Below are 26,160 nucleotides of genomic sequence, written 5' to 3'. Positions count from 1 at the left end.
GGAAATCACGTTAGCCTGCTCCCTCCTCCTGCTAATACTGGAGATTATGGCACTAGGCTGCTTTGGCACAAATTACTTTTGCTGTAACGCAGTGAGGCAACTTGTATTAAAGTCCATGAGGTGCAGTAATAGCCTGAATTTTCTCTTTTGGGAAAGGCTGCACTGACTGGCAGGAGATGAAATGTACAGTATTTGTTTATCATCTTGAAAATGTGCGTAGGGTGATTCAATAAGAGCTTTATGAAATAATCCACAACGCAATTCATAGTTTACCATGTGGAATAATGGGCTGTCTGTTTTATTGGTTGCATTCAACAAACACTTTAAATATATTATATTCCCACTGTAGCGTTGGCAAATTATCGAAAGCTCAGTGATTTTCATATGAATTAGAGTAGTCCTTAATGATTTGAATGCCTGCAAGAACAATAGAAAGACTTACATTACTGATATGAACATAATCACTGATTCAGAAAATATTAAGCTATAGCAAAAGTGCATATTTGTTCATGTATATAACTCTTCCGACCAGAGGCGCTGAGTAGAGTAATAAGAAAGAACTTCAGCTACACTGAACCGAAATGGGTTAAAAATGATAAACAAGACTGCAGCCTGTAGCCATACTAGCAGCTTAAGCTCAGTGGTGCTCTGAGCTGAATGTCAATGTGAGCATGCTAACGCTGATAATGCTAAACTGGTAATGTTCAGCAGGTATAGGGAAAATATCTTACCACATGTTAAACATTGGCTCTTTAGCAATAGAAACAAAGTAGATCCGATGCTGTTTTACAGGGATTTGGTTGCTAAATCAAAATCAAAAGAGGAATTATGACCTGAAGATGGCTCTAGAGGGAAGGTAAGAGGATAAACGTTTTACAAATCATACTCTCGGAGGCATGAATGTCATGGAAATTCATCCACATCCGGACCAAAGTGGTTGACTGACAGTGGAATCCCTCAGGTCACACTGACTGACCGCCATCACGGTTCAAAACTGCCTGCAATACTGCAACAGAAACAGCATCACAAGAGGTGACATAGGAGCAGAAGATCACAGAGTAGGTGGAGAAATACTTCAATTATTTTGATTTTTCATTAAAGGGTGTCTGCAAACAACCAAAGAAAGGTCAAGGTCACAAGAGAACACTGCAGCAACATGATGTCCAGGTAAGGAAGTACTGACTGTCACAACAGTGCTTTAAGGATAACACCTACACTGTAATTCCACCGGTGCGGAAGATATCACAAGCAGGGACAAGATGCACAATCTCTAATCCAATCGTGTGTGTCTGTATCCAGCAGGTCTGCAGGGGGACATTTGGGAGCACTTGTGTGCCCAAGTTAAAAAGCACTAAACTGGAGGGAGAAATAAACACCATGCGAAGAGCGTGAGCAGAGAACTGTGGGAAAATGGTCTGAAATTGCTTCAATAAACCCCAATAAAACCTACAAAATCAGTTGATACAAAGAGACACAATCCCATAAAAATCCCATAAAAACCATGTGCATCCCAAAAAAAACCCACTTTCTCTTCTCTCCTCTTTACATCCCGTAGCACTGCGGAGAGCTGTTTTGATTTAACTAAATACCCATGTTTATATGTAACCATGAATTTGTAAAGGCCAGTAGAAAATTACACACTGCAAGTACACAAACCACTTCACATAGACTTGCATTCATTTCTTGGAGACCTACAGTACTATAACCACTACTCGCCGAAACAATTGAAGAAAATGGATGAACGAAATGACAAAAAGTATTCAACTTAATGGATCTTGATGAAGTTGATGCGTGTGTAAGTGTCACAGTCTGCATGCTTGATGCTTCATTGATTGTGAGTGTTTTGAAAACTTATTTTGAGGCTGCATGCGCTCATTCCCAAACTCTGAGTACAACACACTCTCATCTCAGCAGAGGGAGTAATAACAGTGTTTCTGGTTTAACAGCACCGTTCTGGGCAGATGTCAGGTCTGTTTACAATGTTTGTGTGCTCTGAAAGACCTCGCTGCAGAGAGGAAAGAGGCAGAAATTAGCATGATGTCATGTTAACCTCACTGCTGATCAAAGCTGGAGCCGGTAAGTACCTGTGACTACTGCAGAAACATTTGACCCAGCAGTCGAGTGCCAATTGTACCCTCTCATACCGATGACAACAGCCAGATGTTAGCGAGTGTTAACAGGTTTTTTTTTTGTCCAGTGTAAAAAAGGGCTTCAGTGGTTTAAAAAAAGAAAAGCAAGTGGGGGTCGGGGGACGGGAGGGGAGGAGTGTCCTCACAACTGAAGTCAGCGGGCCATTTGGACAGAGATCTCTTTGAGGAGGTGAAACATAAGCTCAAGAAGAAAAACGCAAGAGAAAAAGGCACGGGAAATGATTCTATGTTTCAATGACTTTCAGATGCATGAGCCGGTGCCAACTCCATGATGTCTGAGTTCACCTCCTCCCTGTTTGAACGCCTTCGCACGCATTCGCCCTCTTCCTCCCTTCTTCTTGGAGGAAAGCAGCCCACAGACCCAGCTGTCCCAGCATCGGTCGGTAGATGGATCAGATGAAAGCAGGAAACGGAGATAAACACAGACTAATTGTTCACAGACAGGAGAGACCAGGGATGGGGGATGGGGGGCGGGGGTTGTAAGTTGTGAGGCAAAGGTTCAGAAACACAGGATGGCTGGAAGTAAGAGCTGGAGCTATGGTCTGCTGCTGGGTTGACTTGATCTTAGCCAGGGCCCTGAAATCTTTTGCATGTGCAGCCTGGACGGACGACAGCACTTCCGAATCATTAGCAGAGAAAAGAGATGATGATTTAAGGGGGAGATTGGAGAGAGAGAGGAAAAAAAAACAGAGATGAAGTCATCATAAGTCGTGAAAAAGTGAGCAAATGTAGGTACCTGCTGGCAGCCAGAAAAACAGGGCACAAAGTCGTTTAATCACAACATGGATTCCATGTTAATCGCGTCCTTCCACTGTTTCACTTCAGCACCTGCACAACAGAGCAAAACAGCTCGACCCAGGACTGATAAAAAAAAAAAAGGACTAAACCAAATAACAAAGTCTGTGGAAGAAAATAAGCTATTTCACCACCAGATACCAGCAGACTTTCAATGTTTTTGTTACATACTGAGCAGTGGACAAGGTCGTCTATCGCTGATACAGCTCAACACCGTTTGTCTTTGTTTAAACAAATAACATAAACTCATCTCTTATTCTATCATTACAAACACAGTACACATCATCAGACTCAGGGGAAAAATAAGTTAAGTTAGAGATTATTAAGGATTTAAGAAGAAAACTAGGATGTGGACGGGGAGGTATTAAGCTTCACAAATGCATCCCTATCATAAAGCATGCATTCTGATCATTCTTTTGAGGCTTTGCAATTAGGTTTAGGGTAAGATGGTATTTATGGAGACTGAATTCACTAAGAACACACACACAATTTTGAGTCGCAGCCTAATTAATATCTACAACCTGCAGCTACACACTGAAAACGAGTTGAGAATTTAAATCATCTGAAAAGAAGTGTTTGTGCCAAAGATTCTCAGCATACATGGTGAAATAAATACAAAGAGAGACGGCAGAGAAAAGATTTTTACTCCTTCAACACAGTCACAGCCCCAGTCAGCTGGAGAAAGAACGAGATTGATTTAGATACGGGGCACACAGCCACACAACAAAAATTACAAACAATACTAACAATGGTGAAGTGGTATGACCTAAATGTTGTGAACTCACATCTAATATATCAGATTCTGAACAACTGAAACCATTATGAGACGTTAAGTTTTAGGCTTAAAGCCCCAGTATGTAACTTATTTGGCTTTTTATTAGCAAAAAGACGGAGGCACTGATGTTGCATTCAGGTGCAGTCAGGCAGACAGCCGTCGGCAAACCAACCGGATATCAAAGACGGTAAAACGTGGGTCAGGTAAACAATACGACATCACCATGACAACATATTGTCACGCCTGTATTGTTTTTTTTACATAGACACTTGTTTATCCTGTTACATGCAGCGTCTGTTGTCTGTCTGACGTCTGCCCGATTTCATGTGAATGCAACATCAAGAATACGTTTAAATATGCAACCGCACTGCTAGATGGGGGAAATTCTACATATTATACCTTTAAAGAAAACTACAAGAACAAACTACAGTGGAGTTAGAGAGGAAAACCTCTTTGACCCCATTAACAGGTCGTCACCAACGTGCAGAGAGAAGATGAACTAGTCATCAGTCAATTATGACCTGCCATCAAGTTGCTTAAATAATTAATATTGATTAATTCACCCATTATTAATAATGAGTGACTGCTGATTTAATTAACTGGAGAAAGCAACCATCAGTATCTATTAAAAATGACATGTCCTGTATATTATATTGATCTTTAGTGATCAGATAACAGATTATGTGTTATACTGTCTGTGCATTTTCTTAATTCATTCAGAACTAACCAACATTATATCTCACTATCTCATTTTAAGTGTGATACACTGACACTAAACAGCTCTGATAGAGTTGACAATGTAGGCTACTTATAATATACAAATTATACAGTATGTACTGTACAATATACTGAATATTTACTCCTTCAAAACTCATTGTTCAGGCTTTTGTTCTAACACATGCTGTGAGCAGCTCTCCAGTGCCTGTGAGGAGTTTCCCTTTGGCACTGCGGCATTCCCCCCGCGTACACAAATGGGTGTCTGTATACACACACATGATATGTTTTCCAGCTGAAACCATCCATAATAATCTCTGGTACTGTAAACTAAGCCACATGTGTGCTAGAGTGTGTCAAGCCAGTTGTAAAAAGCTAAGTGGAAACAGGACATGCGGTGTGTGTCTGACTGTGTGTTACAGATCAACTGCTGAACATTAACGTCAGTGAGGATCAATAGTCCAAACAGCTAAAATGTATGTTCCACCAGGCTAATCTTTGAAATGCAAGAAACAGACCGTATGAAAAGTAAATTATGTGTTTGTGTTACAAGGGTGTGAAACGGTGTCTCCACATCCATTTCGGGCTTTATCACATTAACCTTCATTAACTCAACAGGATATCTGCATAATACACAGATGGAATATGACCCACCTCTGTAAATCCTCAGTGATTGCTGTATCTCGCTGTGTGTGTGTCTGTGTTTACAAGAGTGTCCTTGTGCAGTGAGTGTTTCTCTTGAAGTTGGACATAAATATTGAGGGAATTAAGTCCGAGCTGCTGAATAAATCTACTGGAGCAAAGAACAGAAAATAAAAATGCAATATCACAATTAGAAGCTTGAATGGGCTGGAAAAAGAACAAATAAACAAGAGAGATGTTTTCAGACTCAGTGACCTACTGCACTCTATATTTAATCTGGGCATTTAATCTGGGCTTTTTGCATTTAATTTACTACTCACGATGATGATAAACTGGAGGCACTGACTTAAGTTATCTGTTCATATTATACCACCCTTTAAATTTACACTTCTTCCTCTGTAACGGTGGCAATTAAAATTTAAAACAGCAATACTAACTGTCTACTATTTCTGCTACAGTATGATATAGCATGAAACGGCTAAGCATTTCTCTAGGGAGCCACTAGAGGAAGAGGATCATCCAACATTTACAACACATTCCTGCTTTTACACACAGTAAACATGTGCAGAGTGACGACTCGAGGCCGGCAGAGGGGAAAAGGTGGAAATATTGTCTTTGCCACATAATAATTAAGCTAACCCGTTAAACATAGGCACAATCTCTTGGCCTCCGTAACCGTTTCCCTTCTTATCACATATAAACCACATTTAACAATGATGTTATGAATAAATATGTGCATGTGTAACCTTTAAAGGCCACAAAGACAAGTCCCATCTAGCAGTGGCAGACCAGACTCATAGCAACACTGATAAATGCCAGGGCATTTCTATTCACTCTTCGCCATCCAGCCGCTGTGTGTAAGTACAGGCAATAAAATCTATTTTGTGGACCTCTCTCTCTCTGTTTTTTTTCCATCCTGGCAGAGGATAAGTCAGCATGCGACCAGAGGATAATGACCTCCAAGCTATAACACTTATGATTCCAGAGTATATGGCGAGGATCCCTGCTCATTCCACTGGCCATTACCACAATCCACACAGGGGCTCTTATGTGGAAGCAGCCCCATTAAAAACTTTAAAACATGCCTGAAAAATAGACTGCATCCCATTATCCATGCTCCTTAGCAACAGCCATTACAGTGGATTGGTGGATGTCGGGCCACATCTCTTCGGGAGGAGATGGAGAGAGAGAGAGTACAAATTATTGATTGTGACCTGTGAACTACATGTGTAGCGTTGACAGGGGAAATGCATCAGGGGAAGGTGTTAGAGGAGAGGGAGAGGAAGATATACCATACGTGGCCTCTTGACTCACATGGCTCTTACATCACTCACTTCTACAAAACAACAAAACATCACAACGTGCGCACAAGCACATCCGCGTGCTCTCTGACACACACACTGCACCCTCCCTCCCTGCTGCTTGGCTTGTTGTTTCTCTGCTCCGTTTCTTCTGACAGTCTTCTTGGGTGTAAGTGTATTGTATCGCTGGAGGCGAGTTGGTAAAGAAGCAGATGCAGCATAAAGGCATCAAAGCAGCCGTCTCCACCCCGGCTCTTAGCGGGTCAACTCAAAGAGATAGCAGCGAGGCAAAGACACTTGAATCAAGGTTAAAGGCAGCGTGGAGGGGGAGGGCTATCAAAGTGATCCAGTGCACAGTTAAAAGGAATAAAGGTAGATCCTATTAGAATTGCATTATTGATGCGTGTGATCCTCACCTTTTGTGCAAAGGTGAATATGCATTTCAAAAAATAAATAAAAATAATGATGGTTGCTTTTAACCCTTCAAAAAAGCGAGGACAGTGTGTACATTTATTGCATCACATTGTATCATGCTTTCAGCACAAAGTAGAGTTAAAGACTACGCTGTTCTCAGATGTAAACTGCATGTACTGCTAAACACCTCTGACTTCAGCATCAGAGGTAAACACTGTGAGCAGCAGAGTTTAATGGGAGCTGCTTGGTGGAATAAATTTACATGAATTCATAAATGCACAATTTATAACTACAAAATATGACATTATATGGTTGGTTCATATCAGATACAAACAATTTGGAGTATAATTTGAGAAATGATTGTTCTTTCTATATTTGAATGTGAAAAATGGCTTTTTGCTACCCAGTTAGGATCCTTATTCCTTCAGGATATATTTTGCATTTTAACTCCTTATTATATAAAAGGTTTAAACTGTCTTGTGTTGCTGTTTGGGGAAAAATACTATAATTTATTGATTGGCTGGTTGATTAATATCATGACATTGATTTCAGTTACACAGCACCATACAGTACAATTCTGGTGGTAATTACACCTACTCCTTGTTTACTAGGTCTTACTGTACCTTAGGCTGTAACGACATCAGTGTTTGAGTATTTTAATCATGTAAATGATTCCTGCAAAAGGAATTTGTGCAGCAAAGGTGCTGGAAATAAACAAAAAGGAACATCAGCACTTGTGCATCTGTGTGACCATGACATAGAGCTCTAATATAATAAACTGAAAGCAGACGAGAGCCCAGCAGACAGTGAATTAACTGCACATTTCACCTTCCAGCTGCATATTTTACAAAGTGGATAGAAATCATCAGATCATTTCTGTAACACATTTCATCAGTTACACCCTCGTCTGATTCTAATATATTGTTACAGTCAATCTTCTTTTTTTTTTCTATGTAAATCATCTGCTCACACTGTGCTGTGTATTATTGTGTACCTGTTGGTACCACAATGTGTCAACAAAAACATCTCAGCTGCTGACAATAATCAAAAGACTTTAGTTTCCCGTTGCAACATTTTTTTGCTCATTATAACCAGTTAGCTCTGAAGTGTGACATTCAGACACATGAGATGTATGCTTTACACAGGAGAGACAGCCTCACACACACACACACACACACACACACACAGCGCCTTTCACACTAACAAGGCTGTGTCCCCACAAGTCGATCCCTGCAGAGTGGCATATTTTTGCTGGAGAAATGACTATTGTGCATGTGGCTGTGTGGAGAGAGACCAGCAGAGTTCCAATGTGCCGCTCTATAATAAGCTCTACTTATTTTAGCTTCATTAACGCCGACCGGTTCACCTGCACCACGGAACATCACAGCAAATTGGCCCTGGGATAGACGGTAATATAAGAGTATGAGAGACAGAGATTGTGTGTGTGTGCGTGCATGTGTGTGTGTGTGTGTGTCAATGTGCCTATATTAAGCCCACAGAAAACTCATATTGGCTTGTAACTTAAAACCCTGAAGTGTGTACTTTCGTGAAAACGCTGCTTTGTTCTGAGCATGGCCTTTAAAAACTGACTTTTGATTTGTAGGTACCACTGGGACATTTTCAAAAAATTGCTATGCGTGACAATTGCACCCTTTTCTACATAATAGCTACTCACCAATGAACCAGACAGTCACAGCGCCCATATTACCTTCGCCGAAAGTGGCAAAGATCATCCTTCCACAGCTCCGGCGCAGCCAATTAAGGAGGAGAATAATAATCTAGACAGAGATTTTCAAAAATGCCACAGTGAGAGGGGAGCTCTAGTGGCAAAACCAGCACAATCCCCCCAAATCAAATTCCTCCAGAAATGGGAGTTCCAGGCATTCTCCACTGCTAGCAGCAGAGGGTGCCAGCAGATCACAAAAATACCCCGGCATGCCACACATTCCACACCACTCAAAGTCCAGTTTGCTCATCTAGAAAACACCAGACAAAAAGGACGAGACACACAGACAGGACCCGTTGTTGGTGTGCTGTCACTGTGCTCTTTCATGTCTCCTCAGGTTTCAATTATTCCATCCTTCCTGGCAGCCGCCGAGGGCCGTGTCTGTCTGGGAGGCGGCGTGGTCTAGACGCGCTGTGTTTATTCCAGGAAACCATATAATGATGTTTCACATGAGGACTTAATATCATAAACCGGTAGTTAAGAGTGTCTATCTTGGTTGGTACTCCATGTTAAGGAAAGAAAAGTTCATGCTCATGATGCTTCAGAGCTCCGAGTCTGTGATTTATCAATAACACACTGCAGAAATATGACAGAAAGTATAGAGACAGAGTCAAACACATGCATTTGTCAAAGCTTTTGTTCTCACACAGACGTGGAATGCGCTGTGGACGTACTGTATGGACTTTTTCAGGAAATATAACATTTCTCTTGTCTCTCCCCCCCTTACCAGTGGGCAGATGAAGCCCAGAGCCTAGCTGGGTAAATCACAGATGGCTATTTCTCTCTCCCCTGCCCCGGGGCAACAGGAAAACCAGGCTGAGACTGCCACCTCCTCAGCCCGCGGTGGCAAAGAGCTGGCACTGTCAAGACGACAGGGAGGGTTCCTCAGAGAAACTGTCTCCATCTGCTCATCTGGGCCAAAGCTGACAATAAACAGATTTCCCCTCATTTCCCTTTATACTCCACTTTATGTGAATTTGAGTATGCACTAGAAAAAAAGCAGCCAGAATACCTTCACATTTTGTATTCAGCAAGTGTGTTTAACAGTTTTACTTTGTATAATTTAGCATTGATTGAACACTTCACATAGATTGTGTTTGGCACTGTGTTGTTTTTCCTTTTCTGAAGTACATTATAACTTCCATGACTTGCTCTACTCCATCATATCCAGTGGCCTGTGAAGTCCTGGACTGTATAACAGTTTTTTTTCTACTTGTATCCTTATGCCAGATTGACAGGAGTTTCCAAACACATCTGGTTAAGACAAGACAATAAGAGGCTTCGTCTGATCAAACAGCATCATGGCAGAGGAGGCTGAGCTCAAGATCTTCTCCCCTTCCCACCTGAGATCTGTGTGAAATCAAGTGCAAGTGCGTGAACATGTGATAAACTGTGAGAAATCGCAACTTGCTGAAGAATGTTTGCATTTTAACCACATGTAACGAACGCATTATGATGTCATCAAGCAGATGTCAGGCTCTCATTTCATCCTACGAGCTTGTTCAGCCCCACCGAGAAAACATGGAAGGAGACAGAGAAAACAACAGGCTCTGGTCCTTTTGTCCGTCCCTGTGCTTTTTTTTTTTTTACCAAGCTGCTGTTGCCATGGTGCCACGGTGATCACTCAAGAGGGAAATACAGGACAGTGAGTCAATATGTCAGGACGTCACTACTGCAGAGGGGTAAACTCCATCTTTTCACAAACTCATGTTCATACTCTCAAAAGCAGCATTTGATTCATGGAAGCTTGTTCTCTAATTGAAGTTGAAATGGTTGAAAATATGCTGGATAAGCCGAGAGAGAGACATCATGTGTCCGTCAACATGTCAAGACACTTCTGGTCGACAGTTTCTCTCACACCAAGGCTTCAAGCTAGATGACCTGCTAAAAACACGACGCTGCAGCTGACTCTCAGGTTTGTCAGAGCCCGACTCGAGTGCATGACGAGGATGTAGGTGAAAGGACGGGAGGAGCCTAATGGAGCAGAGAGGGGGAGGGAGGGAGGGAGGGAGGGAGGATCAAATGGTTTACTTCCATTCCCCTGAACTGGCAACCTGCAGTGATGTTTCTGAAATGCTTCCTGTCTCTAAATTACACAGTGGAGTGACATATTAAGTGTCAACAAATACATTTCTGCCTTTTACCCAAGTCCTGCACCAAAATAATCAGATGGATTATTGGGTTACAGTTGTCTTGAAATTCACTCCACTAGCTGCAGCGGGCTCGACAGAATATATTATTTACTGTTGGCACAACACTGAGGATCTGCCACTAGAGATGCCATGATAAGGTCAACTCACTTCTCTTCAATATTTATGCCTAAAATAGCTCTCTATTCTAAAAAAAAAAACATAAATGAATTAATATCCGATTCCTCTCATGCCTCAGTTTTGCAGAACTGCTTTTGAGTGTCACCTGGGAAACTCCCCGCACCCGCTGACAAAGGGCTCGTTTGTGTAGATGTCAAACAAGTGTTATGGAGATAAAATGTTGTGGTTTGCAGCATATTAACAGGTTGCAAAAGAAACTCCCACAGGGGAACAGGTTGGTCATCCATCACAATAACCTAAAGTGTTCTCCTTTCCTTTGCTGTGGTCTGCAGTGATGATCCAGACACCATTGAGTTGTTATCAAACACATTACTTTTCTTTACATTTAATTAGGTCAAAAGTTGCTGTGCATGTATTTACATGGAGTTTCTAAGGATTACATTGGATGAGAAGTGTTACTTGTGTCATCAGGTGTTCTGTATTACTCCCATACTAATACTGAGTACAGTATTGGTACAATATTGGTGCCTATCTGTGAACAAAGGTTCTACACAAACTCTATGCAAAACGGTTCCCTCCCTGTTTGCAGTTCCCAGCCACTGTCCCAGAGTTGGTGGGTTCATTTAAAGTAGAAGCTGTTGCAAAAGAGAAAGAGTGAACCACACACCTCATTTTGCTTCTATTTCACTTCTATTTATCCATTTATTGTGTGTGCATTATCATGTGTGTGTATGCGTGCATGTGTGTTTGTGTTTGAGAGAGAGAGATGAAAGAATTGTCTTAATTGTCTCATTGGCAACACACATAATACGATTTTTAGTGCTACAATAGCCAATTTATGGCTTACTTTTTACTTTTGGCTTCTAACTTTACCATTCTCTGGTGTTCAGACTGTAAGAAATTGAAAGCTTACCCTTGATTTTTCAAGTGCTGCACCTGACTGTTAGTTTTCATCCTTGATGTTTGACCAACCAGCAGTTCAACATCCAAAGATCCAGCCGAGAAAGCATCAGATCCTCACATTTAAGAGACTGGAACGACCAAATGTTTTCTTTTCTTTTCCCACTGTGCAACAATGTGCACTGTCACTGATTTACAGTAATTGTAGTGTGTGCATTTCTCAAGGTGCCGGTCTTCTCTCTGTAGCTGTGTGTAGTTTCTGCCACATGGTTTTGCACTGGTACATGGTCTGTTGTCAGATGACAGGGTAACTAAGGATGACATTACAGACAATTAGCTGGGAGATGGCATGTAGTAATTATACAATAATCATGAGAGTGCCCTTATCTGGCGCAGCATGCCAGATATCCTCTGAACATTATCCTGCGTTATTACACTCAATTTCATGCCACTACGTTAAGTTACATCACCAGTGGACTGAGAGTAATCAAAAATCACAGACAATTCAGTGGGAATAACGGAACTCCAATAGGGTCGGCCATGTTATCAAAAGCAGGGAAATGAGGCAGAAGGGAAAGGAGTGAAATTGATTTTCTTTTTACTCCATCAGGGAACGCAGATCTGATGAAAAGCAAAAAGAGATAAGGACTTTCCAGCAATGACTCAACACATGCAAATATGAGCTTTCAGATATTCTTCCTCCCCCCCTGCAGCCACTGCTCGCTACAATCATCAAGGCCTTGCTCTCATTTCCTGTTTATTCTGACTCGATCTCCTGCATCGATGTTTGGGAATCATGAAGCCATTAAGTTGTTTTCTCTCTAAGTCATAAAACATGGATACAATTGAGTTTTTGCAGAATGAAGTCAAGAACATGAGCATCAGGTTTATAAAAGATGCCATGATTATACTACTAAAACATAAATCACTACTTGACCAAATTTAATTGCTGAAAAATGTGCCTTTATTACATTTAGTTACTGCTGTTAAAGCAGCTTCAGTCCTTTCTTTTCCTTGAAGTAACGTCTCAATGTGGAGAGCAGAAAGCACCAAGTTTTTTTTTTTTCAACAACTAGTAGTACTATCTATTACACTGTCATTCTGCATTTCAGCCAAACATCTGTCCATTTCCACACTCCCGCGAAACCGAAAGTAAGGAAACGCTGGTCGGCTCGCCCAGCATTTCCGCCACTAATAATAATAACAAAATAACGATAGAGACAAAACAATATATTTATCGAAAATGGACCCATTAACAAGTGTGGGTAACGTAGATTCATCCACATTAAGGTGAGACTTTTTTATAACCAAATACAAACTCCTCGTTGTCCCTTTAAAAAATCAGATATCATACTTCATTCCTTGAAATGCCACTAAGAAGTGTTTAAAACTGACTCCTGGTTTCCACTCAGCCAAGAATGTTTTCTAATTTCCTTCCATACAAAAATGCTACATATAAAGATACTGTATTTCAAGTCATTTGCTTTAAGTTAAGAATAAAAGTAAACAATTAAACTGTGTTATTATCAAAAAGCTTATTATGGTTTAACCGAGGTAGATAGGGCAATTAGCAAATGATAGCTGTAGTTTCATATCTAAAAAACAAAAGCTGGATCAGCCCAATAAAATTAGTTCATTAAAAGGTACAAGCATCAGCAGTGTGCAAAACTGGGGCAGAACACACTCGACTGAATTTTAAAAAGGTTCCAGCAAAATGGTAGGGAAATAATAGCAGAGTAGATTGCTTTCATGTTTGCTTTATACTGTGTCTTACCCAAAAAAGTGCTCATTAAATTTCCACTAATAATATCTGGATATGATCCAAGTAGAATAATAGTATTTTGAACCCTCTGCTTGCTTTAATCACTTCTAACATGAACTATTTCAGGATGATTAAACTGCTTGTAGTCGCTCTAACACTGTGGTTACAAATTTCACAGGGATTCAGTGTTCAGTGAGTGGGAGTCTGTGTTTTCTGAAGCAGCAGGAACACAAGTTTACTTTTGCTTCTAATGTTTATTCTGCTTGACACCTTTACTTGTCAGAAGCCAAGAAAACACGAGTCGATTTTGTGGAACTGCCAGAGCCCCAGATTCAAATTAAAAACACATGGTTCACTCATTGAGTTGCCTGTTGGGGGTCAAGCTGTGAGGGAGACCGTCCCACAACGAGACGGAGTCGTCCTGAGAGAGCATTTAGGAGGAAGAAAGGAGGTCAGCTCGAGGAACTCTTGCTGGATTTATTTAAAGTCTAATGCCCGAAAAAAGCGACAGTAGGTGTGTTAACCTGAATCACATCTGTATCAGCACTCAGGCATAGATAGTGCAGCGAGAGGGTCGACAAGCGGTCGTGGAGGAAGTAGGAAGTAGTGTGGGGCGCACGCTGGGTAAATACCAGCCCCCTCTATGTCCTTTTCTTAAACTAGATATACTTTAGCAGTCAGGGTTTGCCCCCCACCTGGGAATATTTCAGTCTATGGGCCTTTGGTGCTCCCATAAATACTCCACTTTCCCGGCCAACACCTGCTCCCTGACCTCGTCCTTTACAGGGGGCAACACAGTGTAGCAAAGGGAGGACACGACGTTAGACTTGCATATCTGCAGAGTTCATTCTACACAGCCACTAAAACCACACGCATACGTATGATGATGATAAACCACATATGGAGTCATTTTCTATATGTCTAGGTTTAAGCTGAGAACCAGGATATGCCTAATTGATATTTACAGAGCAATTACCTCTGCAGTGAGTAGGCTGCATGGCAGAGCAGCAGGAGAAGCAGGTTTGGGCAATTATACACCTTATTAAAGCCTATTAGTGTGCTGCAATGTAGAGGAGGGCACGGTATGTGTGAATGTGTTAGTATGTATGTGTATATTTTGCGTGTGGCTACATCCCAGGTGGTCCATTATGTTGTGAAATCGCACATGCCTGAAATGGACTTATCAGCTAATAAGGCCAAAAAACTGTAAGAAAATTTATTACAGGAGAAAATACAATTACTAAATGACTGAAAAATCTGAATCTGCAATAATTGATTATTTGAAATCTTTTAAATAATGTTGTTTACTTGTTTTGCAGACCAAATGATTCATCAGTAATGGAAACTATTTGTATGGTGAAGTGCTAAAGAATCAAGAGCAAGCTCTGCAGCTACAGTCTGACCACTGGGACGAATTGTAAAGGTGGTGGTAAAGAAATAGATGCTGTTGCTATGCTAAGAACAACAGCACAAGGCTACATCCACTGTACTGCTGCTATCTGGGCTATGAGACTCCTCTGGTTCAGTAAAAGCTAGATTACAAACAGCAAACATGTGCTGCCTGTCACTCAAAATGAAAAACAAGCAGAGACTGAACAGCTCAATAAACAGAAAGCAGAACAGTCATCCATCTAAATATCTGTTGTAAACACAGAAGACAACTTCATTTCATTTGAAATCCAAATGGATAAAGTGTCTCAGTACCTGTACACGGATAAAAACCAGACCTGTGTCCCCAGTGTGTTACTCTGAGCCACCAGCCAGAATATATTTTGTGCTTTTTTGGAAAATACTGATGGTAGCAGAGGAAGCGGTGCCAGGATCTGATACAACAAGTTAGTTGAGCCAACTTCACTACCATTCATCACTGGTGCTGAGCATGTCAGAGCAAACAGACTCAAGTCACGCCACGCTGCGTCCAGCTGCTCTCACTTTTCATCACCCGTCTCCGTTTACGTCACAGGTTACTTACTTCTATAGTTGATTGTACAGTGATTTTAGACGAGACCCGGCCGGGTTGGAGAGTTTTACAGCCTGCGTCGTTACGGCCTGCGTTGCTCCTGGAAAGATTCAGTCATCAACTAGAATTATATTCTAATAGTCGTTTGCCTCAGGCAACCAGTCAAAATGCAGTTTACGTCCACATCTGCCCAGAGTCATATAATAAGAGTTAGAGTGTTGAATAATAGCCAGAAGTGATTTGGCGCATAATAATGTCTTTGACCTTTTAGATATCAAATGTCATCACTTCATCCTATTGGACATATTTTATCATAATTAGAGTAAGAATTCTTGAACTATAGATAAAAACAACTAATCAGTTCACCCTTGTGTAAATGCTTGTGCCGAGACATGTTCTAGTGTTGTTTACAAGGGGAAAACCTGCCTTGATAGTGATGTCAGTGGTCCGGTCAAGGGTTATCAAAGGGCCCTGTACTGTATACAACACAAATTACCTTAACAAAAGCTCAAATTTTTAGTAATATTATGTGTGAAAATTTCAAGACACTTTTATTGGCACTAGAGGTGGTGTATTGGGTCATTAAAATGATAAACAAACAGAGCTGTATCGAAATAAATGATCTACAATTGAAATTTTAAGCCATGTTGTGACACCAGAGGAGAAAATCATGGGTTAGCAACATTATCATGATTGATCTTGTGCTCACTAGGAATATCTACAGCTAATTCCATGTGGAAATGTTATTAGTATTTTACAGCACAGTATGTTATAATGTGAGATTGTGGTGTGTCAGGGTATCCGAGGAGGACTCATCGGGGATTCATTCTCGGGGAACCATGACTGTACAAAATTTCATGAGAATCCATCAAGAATTCAGATCACAAGGACGGCCTGACTCTCTGACTGACATCCTCATCCCTGGAGTGAAGCCCCACCACCAGTCTGCCTCAAAGTGTGTGTGTCTGTGAAAGTGGACACGGCAAGACTGGCAAAGTGAGATAAAGTCCAAGCATGTGTGCAGCCAAACACACAAATTATGACAGTTTTTTTTGCCTCCTTATTCATTTACTCACTTTCTTCTACACATGTGAAAAAACATCACTCAAGCAAAGGAAACTTTAAAAAAAAAAAAAAAAAGAGAGAGACTGAGGCGTCACAAACTAACGGCCACTGTGTGTTATGCTACTTCTGGTGAGAAGAAGAAAAACAGACTGACAAAAAGGAATTTTAAAATCCAGCTGGACTTGAACTATCTTGAGCATTCATCTGTGAGTCTGTGTGTTGTAAACAGTAGCTGATTGGATTAGACATAAGTCTGACTGCTGCACTATAGAGTGGTCTGTGTGTGTGTGTGTGTGTGTGTGTGTGTGTGTGTGTGTGTGTGTGTGTGTGTGTGTGTGTGTGTGACAGGGGCTGGACAGCTATGATAAAAGCTTCTTCAAACACCTTCGGCCCACTGCCCGGTGCTGACTGACAGCTGAGACGGGCCCGGGCTTTAAGTGGCCGACACTCTCGGTTTAAAGTGCAGCCACTTAATTTTTCACAAATTGACTGTGAGAGTTTGTCAAGAGTGGGAGCCAGCATCAGGTTGGACAGTGACTATAGTGAGAGCAGATGCTGTCTTTCATTTCATTTCCCTGCTCTGCCTCCCAACAGCAGCTACAGACTCTTCACTGTGAGGGAGCAATGAAATGACTCAGTTTAACAGTCATGCGAGCCCCCCCCCCCGGCTTCCTCCCATCCTCCCTAAGAGAAAAGTGACACTTCAAAAGATGCTGGGAAAGCAGGCAGAGAATGAAAAAGAAAAAAATATTAAACCATTTTCAAAGACATGTTGGCCTAGACTTGTCAAACAGCATCAGCAGCTTGTGCTAAAGACAAGCAGTTTTTAAGAGGGGACATGGTAAACACATGAGTCGTCAGTAGTAGTAGTAGTAGTAGTAGACAGAGACAGAGACAGAGACAGGGGCAGGTGGTTGCATGTAGTTGGGACTGTGGGGGTGTGAATATGTTGTCAGACGGCCTTAAGCTGGTGGGGGGCCCCGCTTGTGCAGAGAGAAAATGACAGAGTAATATGTTTAAAGGGATAGTTCAACATTTTGGCAAATTGGCCCATTGCCATAATCGCTACAGTCATAGCAGTAGGTTCGTTACCTTTAATTGTCGGTGCAAGCTGTTTGTAGAACGGCGGAGCAGTGCCGCGAGCTGCTCAGAGCTACGCTATAGAGGCTAATGGGATTTCTTGGTTTCCCTCATCAAACTCATCAAATACACAATCCAACAACTCCAAAACACTCTGGTGGACAAGTTGTGACCTGCACATTCACCACGCTATGAGATAATAACACAACGCTACCAGACAGAGTTGTTTTAGAGGGAAATTCATGCAAAACCGCTGATGTGCGTTGCCTTCAGGGACAGTTTTTCATCAAGCAGTCTCTGTATTTACCTCTAAAACAACTCTGTCTCGTAACGTTCCATTATTATCTCATAGCGTGGTGAATGTGCAGGTCACAACTTTTCCACCAGAGCGTTTTGGAGTTGTTGGTTTGTGTATTTGATGAGGGAAACCAAGAAATCCCATGAGCCTCCAGCATAGCTCTGAGCAGCTCACGGCTCTGCTCCGCCGTTCTAAAAACAGCTTACACCGACAAATAAAGGTATCTAACCTACTGCTATAACTATAGGGATTATGGCAATGGGCCAATTTGCCAAAATGTTGAACTATCCCTTTAATGGACCTTAGCATCACATCTTGGGGCCGCTGGTTGGTGATTCAATCCCAAAGGAATGTGTGTAAATGTGACCTGTACTGTAGAGCAATTTGAGTGGTAAATATAAATGCAGTGTTATCGTGGCATGTCATGCTGTTCACTGCCTATAAAGAGCACAGTGAAGCTCTGCAGTTAAGTAACATCTCAAGTCGCTATCTTATCATATCCCTTTTACTGTGTTAACATGAAAATACAATAAACACAGTGGTGTAGAGACACATCCGAACACTAATTAGATGCAGCCCCGAGATGCATTAAAATGTTTACAGACACAAAGACCACAAAACAAGCCATCACGATTGGATTGGATTTGATTTGATCCAGTGCCACAAACCGCCACTGTGACAGCGACAATTCTCATCCCCATAACCGAGGCCCCCACCAGAATGGATTTAGCATCTTATCTGACAATCAGGACATTGCTTTTCTTCGAATCTCTTATTGGCTTAGTGGATAAGCTTATTAAGGGTGACCCGCGAAGCTGAAAGAGCTCAACATTATATATTACATTTTCACTGCAGATCGAAAGCATGAGAGTTTGCCCCTATTCTGAGAAAATAAAGGGCTTCAGTCCAAATATTTATACACACATGATGCACAAAGGCAAACACACACACACACAAGCGTGCGCTCCGTAACCAGCTCAGGAGATCTGACATTGGAGTTTTTCGCTTGATCTCATTACATGTGGCCATCAGCATGTGGAAGTAGGAGTTCAGTCTAGGTAAGAGACTGGTGCTAAATTACACCACCGCCTCTGGCAGGCCTAAGGCAGGGCTTTTCCATCAGGACAGGTGCAGTGAGAATCTGCCCAGTGAGATGATTCAGGCAGCCACAGGCCAGAGAGCAGAGCCCTCCAGTTGACTGGTTGACCTGGTTAGAGCTACTCAAGGAAGTATCTTCAAACCCCGGGGCTAGAAGCTGCTCACTAGTCTCCACAGCAATTACTCCTAAGCAGTGGGACATTGACCGAAGACCGCAGCTGGATTAGGTGTGACTGAGGAATGGAGACAGCTGTGAGGTGGTGACAGGATTTTACTCAGTTATTCTGCTGAAATAACTTAGATAGATGACCTGTAGAAACACTGTCATGTCACTGTCTGTGCAAAAGACATTCAACAGCATTGCTCACACTGAAACCACACGGGATTTGTATTCTTTTAACAGTTTTGCAGGAATAAAAATCATGAGACTCAAAAGGCTTGAGTGCATGTGTGCAAAAGGTAATGCCTCCTAATTCTAGAGAATTACTCAGAAAAAGGTTCATAAAAGACTTTCTTTCAGCTCTGAGAAACCTAGCAGTAAAAGTAAAGCCAGTGTGGTCCACTCAATGACAGAAAGTGCTAGCTTAATTACAGTACAATACACCACCTCATAATGAGCCAATATAACACCACAACCAGCTGACAGCATGTGATGCCAAGAGCACACTTAATCCCTGGTTCATTTAATGTGCTGAAGAGGCTTACATACAGATATCATCATGCAAAGCACTAAAAGTAAGATTAAACTAATCATGCGTTCTTGTATTGCGGTTTTACATTTATAAGACTATTTAAAATGTATGTTAAAGAAACAACAGATACAATATAAACACTGATATCAACAGCAAAATCTATCCAATAATGAACATTTACACTGTGCCAGTTATTATTTACCTAAAAACCATTTACCTCTTTAACTTGTTTCCTCAAGCAAACAGTGAAAAAACTTTATTTGCTTCTATGGCAGAATCAGCACTGTGTTTGATAGATGAGGAGGTGGTTTTAGGTCATGAACTGTTCCCTTTTTTTCTCCATACTTTCCTATTTCCATCTTTTTTTATATAAGGGTTGTGATTCTTCTGTCATTAGTGGATTGAACTTTGTTCTCTATTTTTCCAGAAAGAATCAGACAGAGGTCTGGACACAGCTGCGCAAGAAACTTTTGAACCCTTAAAAATTGGGGATTGTGTGTTTTTAAGGGGCTACGTCTCCCACATGGTTCTTTCAATATGGATGGAAACCTTCTCAAAAAGCTTTGAGACTTGGCACTTCTATGTAGTATTCATTATTTGATTCCTATAGTGAAATGTGCTGGAGCTCAGAGTCCGAGGAACAAACTGTGTCACTCTCTTAAATACTCATGTCTTAGTTTCTGTGATATGGGCACATTTTTTTTTAACCTGAAAAGCTTTTACTTGCAGAACATTTTACCTTTTACAGCCGTCTCTTACACACGTTTGATTTTTTTTTTTTTTTCATCCTGCTCCACACTTCCCCTGCACATCGTGTCAGCTGGAGTAATGGGAGCATTTAGTCTGAGGTAAAGAATCTCAAGGTTGAAGCATGAGTTGAGTTTGAATTCTTTATACAGTTTAATGCACAGCCCTGAACGCTGTAGAAGTAAATATGACCCTTTCACGTCAGATGAAGCTCTTCCTCTGCCTTCTGATATTCATTTCCTTTTAGAATCAAATGCTCCGACACAAGAAAACTACAATTAGAGACTCCAGTCGTCCAACAACACATCACTGAACACGACGGCTAAGAAAAAGACACAGTCAGAAAGACAGCCAGCCAGCCAGCCAGCCAGCCAGACGGACCAGCAGACAGACAGGCAGGTGGTTGGACCGAGATTTGGGGATGGGGTGGGGCAGACCTGAGCCCTCTTCATCTCCCCCCACACCCCCGGTGCCAGAGAGCAGATGGGCCTCACAGCACGCCCCTCTGTTCACCAGAGCTACTGTACAAAGCAGCACACACCACAGGCCACCACTCCAACATCAGTGAGCTGAGCAGAAACACACCCCCGCCAAACCCACTACCACACACACACACACACACACACACATACATCAGTGCTGGAAAATGACCTAGCCTTCTAGCCTCGACTTTAATTTCTTGTTACAGCAAAGAAGACGAAGCATTAAATTGTAGGAGCACTTGTTTTATATTGTGCAAGTGGCAATTAAAGGTACATTGCGTAGGAATTCCTCCCATCTCGCGTTGCGGTTGTAGATCGCAAGCAACTCAATGGTATTTTTCATGCTGCATTCACCTGAAATTGGGCAGACGGCAGACGGACGACAGCCGCTGCACGTAACGGCATAAACAAGCCTCTATGTAAACAAGTGGTCCGTCAGCACGAGGCAAAACAATACACGTGACAATATGTTGTCATGGCGATGTCGTATTGTTTTACCGGCTTTCTCTCGACTTCTGTGACTAAAATGACATCTGGTTTGTTACCGACGGCCGTCTGCCCGACTGCAGGTGAATGCAGCATCAGTGTAACGCTCCATTCCTCCTCACTGCGTTACCGCGGTGACTTTTCACAGACGCCACCTCCACCTGAGCCGACAGCTCCGGTGTCTCCGCTGAGTTTCCGTGGTTTCCTACCGTCACGCTGCCACTGAACGTGACAACATGGCGACACCACATGGCAGCCAGCACCGAGCTTACCCGCTCCATGTAGATATGAATGATATGAACGGCTCATTCAGAGCTTACCAGAACTACTGATTAATGAAAAACATACTTTTGAACGAAAAACGAGATTTTTGTGAATAGATAACAGGAGAAGTTACACAATGTCCCTTTAAGTAAACACCACATGAAAATATATATTGATATGATAAAAAGAAGAGCTATAGTCTTACAGTAGACTTGCTACCACACTTTCATCCATCTTCACTGAATCTCTATCTCTCTGTTTTCACTGTGAGGCGATGTGTCAGAGGCTCTCATAAACATTTCTCTATTTCCCCCCTTGAGCTTAAAAAATCTCATAGTTCAGTACATTGGGTCAGTGCCAGAGATCGAAAACATTTGCTGCGATCTGCTGGCTTGGCAGGAGGAGGAAGAAAAAGAAGGGTAAAAGAAAAAAAAAAGCCCTCTTGCTTTATTCAACACCAAATTCTCTCCCTGGCTCTTTCTCTCTCCCTCATTCTGATAAAGTCAGGGTTGCACAAAGTGCTGATAACAGCCACTCTCTCTCCACACTGAAGCGTTTCTGAACAGAGAATTAAGCCTTGAGACAGACCTCTGACATTTAAACCGTAACCTTGTGGGAGGACAATGCCTTAACATTTATTTATAGTGAAGCCAAAAAAAAAAAAAAGATGATGGTTTGGCTGAATAACTGCAGTTTGTTTCTCTTGTGAGAGGACAAAAAGGGGCGGTGTAGGGCACAGATGATAATCTTTTCAATTATGCATATGTCATAAAACATGACAGATTAGGGTGTTACTGAGCCCCAAGGTTGATGCGTCTAACAGCATCTTGGAAAGAGCTAAAAACTATTCCTCATTATTGTGAAAGGTATCCATGTAACCGTCTGAGCTTCGGCTGCACGCGGAGCCAAGAACATGACGTTATGATAATCATCTGTAATACAATCAGTAGAATCCTTCTGATAATGATTAACATGATTAAAGCGAGACATTATTTTCACATTTAACCAATAGATGTGGTCACTATAATGTCAAAGCCACTGACACATGATGAGTTCAACACATAAGAGAGTAGCTGAGAATGTGGTGAATGTGCTTGAGCATGCGTGTGCACAAAGCGTTTGTTGTGTGACTGTGTGTGTGTGTGTGTGTGTGTGTGTGTGTGTGCGTGTGTGTGTGCGTGCGCTCAAGAGATCAGGGTTGTACTCCATTTGCCAACAGCCTAAACACCGCTCATCATGACCAACACGCAGCCACAGCCAACTTCAACCCCCTGCCAAAGTATCCAACACACACTCACGCCAACAACACAAGACATATGAATAAAAGGTGCACAACATGTACACTCTACTCACTTGGTATCTCACATGGCTCAGTGCAGTCATGTCTGTACTGAACTACTGAACTGAATGTACAGCCTTCACAGCCATATACAACAACCTTGGACCTGGCAGGTAGCGCCATCTGTCCATTAGCTGGTACAGTACGGGGACAGACGTGACAAAAGGCAGCAGCGGTGACCCTGGCAACAGAGGTCTGCTGCAAAGGCTACAGGCTACAGCTACTGTATGCTGCACTCACAATTACTGTACATTGTCATGTGACTTGTTAAAAATAGGAGCCTTTGTGAAGCAGTTGCGACACCGATCCTCATAACTTCCTGACTGCAGGCTGAGGGATCGTCTACTGAGCAGCAAACACAGCTACAGCTACGAAACTGCAGGATGCAACACATCTGGCATCATTATCTGCAGGATTTGAAGCAAATCTTCTCTAAAAACAAGCAGATTTTTGTATTAGAATTTAAAAGCAAGAAATAACATCTACCCAAGTTATTTATTTTGTGCAACAACCTGCAAATCTGTTGACAACAGGAAAGAAAGAGAGCAACACCACAACACATACTCTTCCTATAAACCTACTACTATGGAGTCAACAGTGAATATTTAAGCTAATGTCATGCCTGTGCCTTTGAGTTTCCCTCCTGTCTGCTTGTCATGCAACCATCCACACACACACACACACACACACACACGTCCTTGAATAAGCAGCTCAAAAACCCTGACCCTCTACCAGAGAGATGGTGAAGCGTAACCTCAGAGTCTCCGCTGCGTCTTTGTTTGTATAAACAGTCAGTAGTGATGTAACAGATAGTCCTTGCTGGTGGAGATACACCACTGCATCAGTGTACCATAAATATTTATTAGTCACCTTGACACCTTGCTACACACAAAAATATGTTCAGGCATATACACCAATTTACACTAACATACCCTTGAAGCTATAGTCCACACTGACGGGGCATTTTTCACTCTATTTCCTTGCAAGGCCCAATCTATGTTCAAGTTTGTAAAGTCTTATATCTCTTAGCAGTGGGAATTTCTGTGCATTCATCAGCAACTGTCGCCTCAACATACAGTACAGTGCAGCATATGACAGCTGAAGCAGGATGCGAGAAGATGAGAGACCTGGAGAACACCTTGTTAAAACTCTCTAACTGATCCAGATGATCACTTTCCTGTCTGTATCCTTCATTTTTTTCTTTTTTCACAGAGTTTTTGCTGGTTAGTAATAATAACAAAACAGCCTCTACATGGAGTGTGACTTTATACCAAACCTTGTGAGAATACTCTTAAAAAACCGTCAGACTGACTCACTCCTGAGAGCCAGCAGCAGAACCAATGGCTATCATTAAACCGACACCACAGCTGTAAACACGATTACGGTGTAAACTTGCTGCTGCATTGGGGAGTGTCACTCCTCCTTTGGAACGGTTTCATTGACGCTACAAACATCTGTGGTTTAATTTCTACTCACTGCCAATTGCACACATAAGCAATCTTATAATATGTATGCAAATATATATATATATAACAGTTATAGAAATCATTCCGTTTTGTTGCAGTTGATTTTGGCTGAGAGACTTGCATGGATTACACTTTCACAACAACACATTCATTTGGTTTTAGAGAAAACCTGGACAGGACACACAGACTGTGTTAACACACCAACAGCAGCAGCATATGGAGCAATGAAAAGCCTTGAAATTCCTGGATTCAGGAGAAAAACTAAAAACTGCAACATTTCTATGAATAAACATCTCCAGTCATCCCACACCCAGTGATTGTGGGCTGAATGAACTGTTAAAACGCCTCTGCACTGGCTTCACTTTAAGAACGCAGGGGTTTTTACATTTTGCACAGATTACAGATCTGTTGCAAAATGACCACCGAAGCAAGAGGAGGAAACCGAGCTGCACTAATATTAGTCATTTAAAAAATCTTGGAAGTCATCCTGTTGACAACAGATTTTTCACAGCGTCATGAAAATGTAAGGTGCACTGCTGAACCCATGTTACTGAAATAAAACTGAATTTCAGAGAGAGATGGCACAACTGAGCATCTCTAAAGCCTGCAACCACATCACAGCTCATAGCAAACATCATACACTGCTGTATTCGCCACATTTGATTCATTACACATACCGTTTGTTAGTAAAATAAAGCATCTTTAAACTCACCATCGAGTGTTTCTTGTTCAGGTGCTTCTTCTTCCTCTTGCCATGTGAGTGAGCCAGACGGGGGTTGTTCTCCTGGTCTGAGGGCTGGTGGTAGTGGTGATTGTTCTTGCAGGGCTCCAGGCTCAGGCCGTTGGGGACCCTCGCGGGCTTTTTCTTGTGCAGGGGCCCAGCCTCACCCTCTCTGCACTCCTGGGGCTTTAGAGTCATATTCTTCTACAAGAGAGAGGAAAGCACAAGAGAAATGTTAGTCATGTTAGCTTTGTAAGGGATTTTACAGCTTGGGTTTAAAGGATTCAGTATTCATTCAGTCAATCAATAGTGAAAATCAACTCTTCAGAAGGTGTCAGCACCTGGGAGAAGCTGGTCATAAACATGTTACAGACCTTGACGAAAGAGGTAAATATTCACCAACTTCACTCACTCTGCCGTAGATGCAGCGAATTTACTCCAAGTTGAGGAGCAACTGTGCAGAAAGGCCTTTGATACAGTGAAGCATCGCCACAGTTTCTCCCATAAAAACACAGCAGAACACCAAGCGGCTCTTTGTTAGAAATTCTTTCCACCATTTAGCTTTTATTTGAAAGTATACAGTAGAGAAGCCAACAGGAATAAAAAGAAAACAGACAGTGAAATGGGACCCAGCTGGATTTAAAGCAGACAATGCAGTAAGCTGGTGTCTCAGACCATTTAGCCCGAAGGACATCAACAACGACAGTTTTTGATTGACTGCCAGCCAGTGCTAAAAATGTAGAAACCAGCAGACGACTCCGTGTTTGTGGAATTAAGTTAAGGGAATAAAAAATGTAAGGTACTTTCTTGCATGATCAAATAGACTGATGGCTAAATTTGAGCTCTGACGCTGGCAACCAAAAAAACTAAATTCACTTTTCTGGAAAACCTCACTTGATTCTTAATGATCTCTATGATTCTCAGATGTAGTTACTGAGGGTTAGTACTGCAGGGATGTTTGTCCATAAAAAAATAAAAAAAATCTTCCAAATATTCAAAAATAAACTCTCAAT

The 26,160-nt window shown here is 41.8% G+C and overlaps 1 protein-coding gene across 4 annotated transcripts in view; it reads right to left on the bottom strand.

The window, feature by feature from the left end:
* auts2a (activator of transcription and developmental regulator AUTS2 a) overlaps positions 1–26,160 on the bottom strand; it is a 326,493-nt gene that overhangs the window by 218,319 nt on the left and 82,014 nt on the right. For all 4 annotated transcript variants that reach the window (XM_085797320.1, XM_085797321.1, XM_085797319.1 and 1 more), the window contains exon 3: positions 25,139–25,351. In XM_085797320.1, the coding sequence (XP_085653446.1) occupies positions 25,139–25,351 (213 nt within the window). The remainder of the gene's footprint in view (positions 1–25,138; positions 25,352–26,160) is intronic.

Source organism: Trachurus japonicus, chromosome 14, assembly GCF_045865225.1.
Source record: "Trachurus japonicus isolate A0001 chromosome 14, Traja_1.0".
NCBI lineage: Eukaryota > Metazoa > Chordata > Actinopteri > Carangiformes > Carangidae > Trachurus > Trachurus japonicus.
This window is presented reverse-complemented; position numbering and strand designations above follow the sequence as displayed.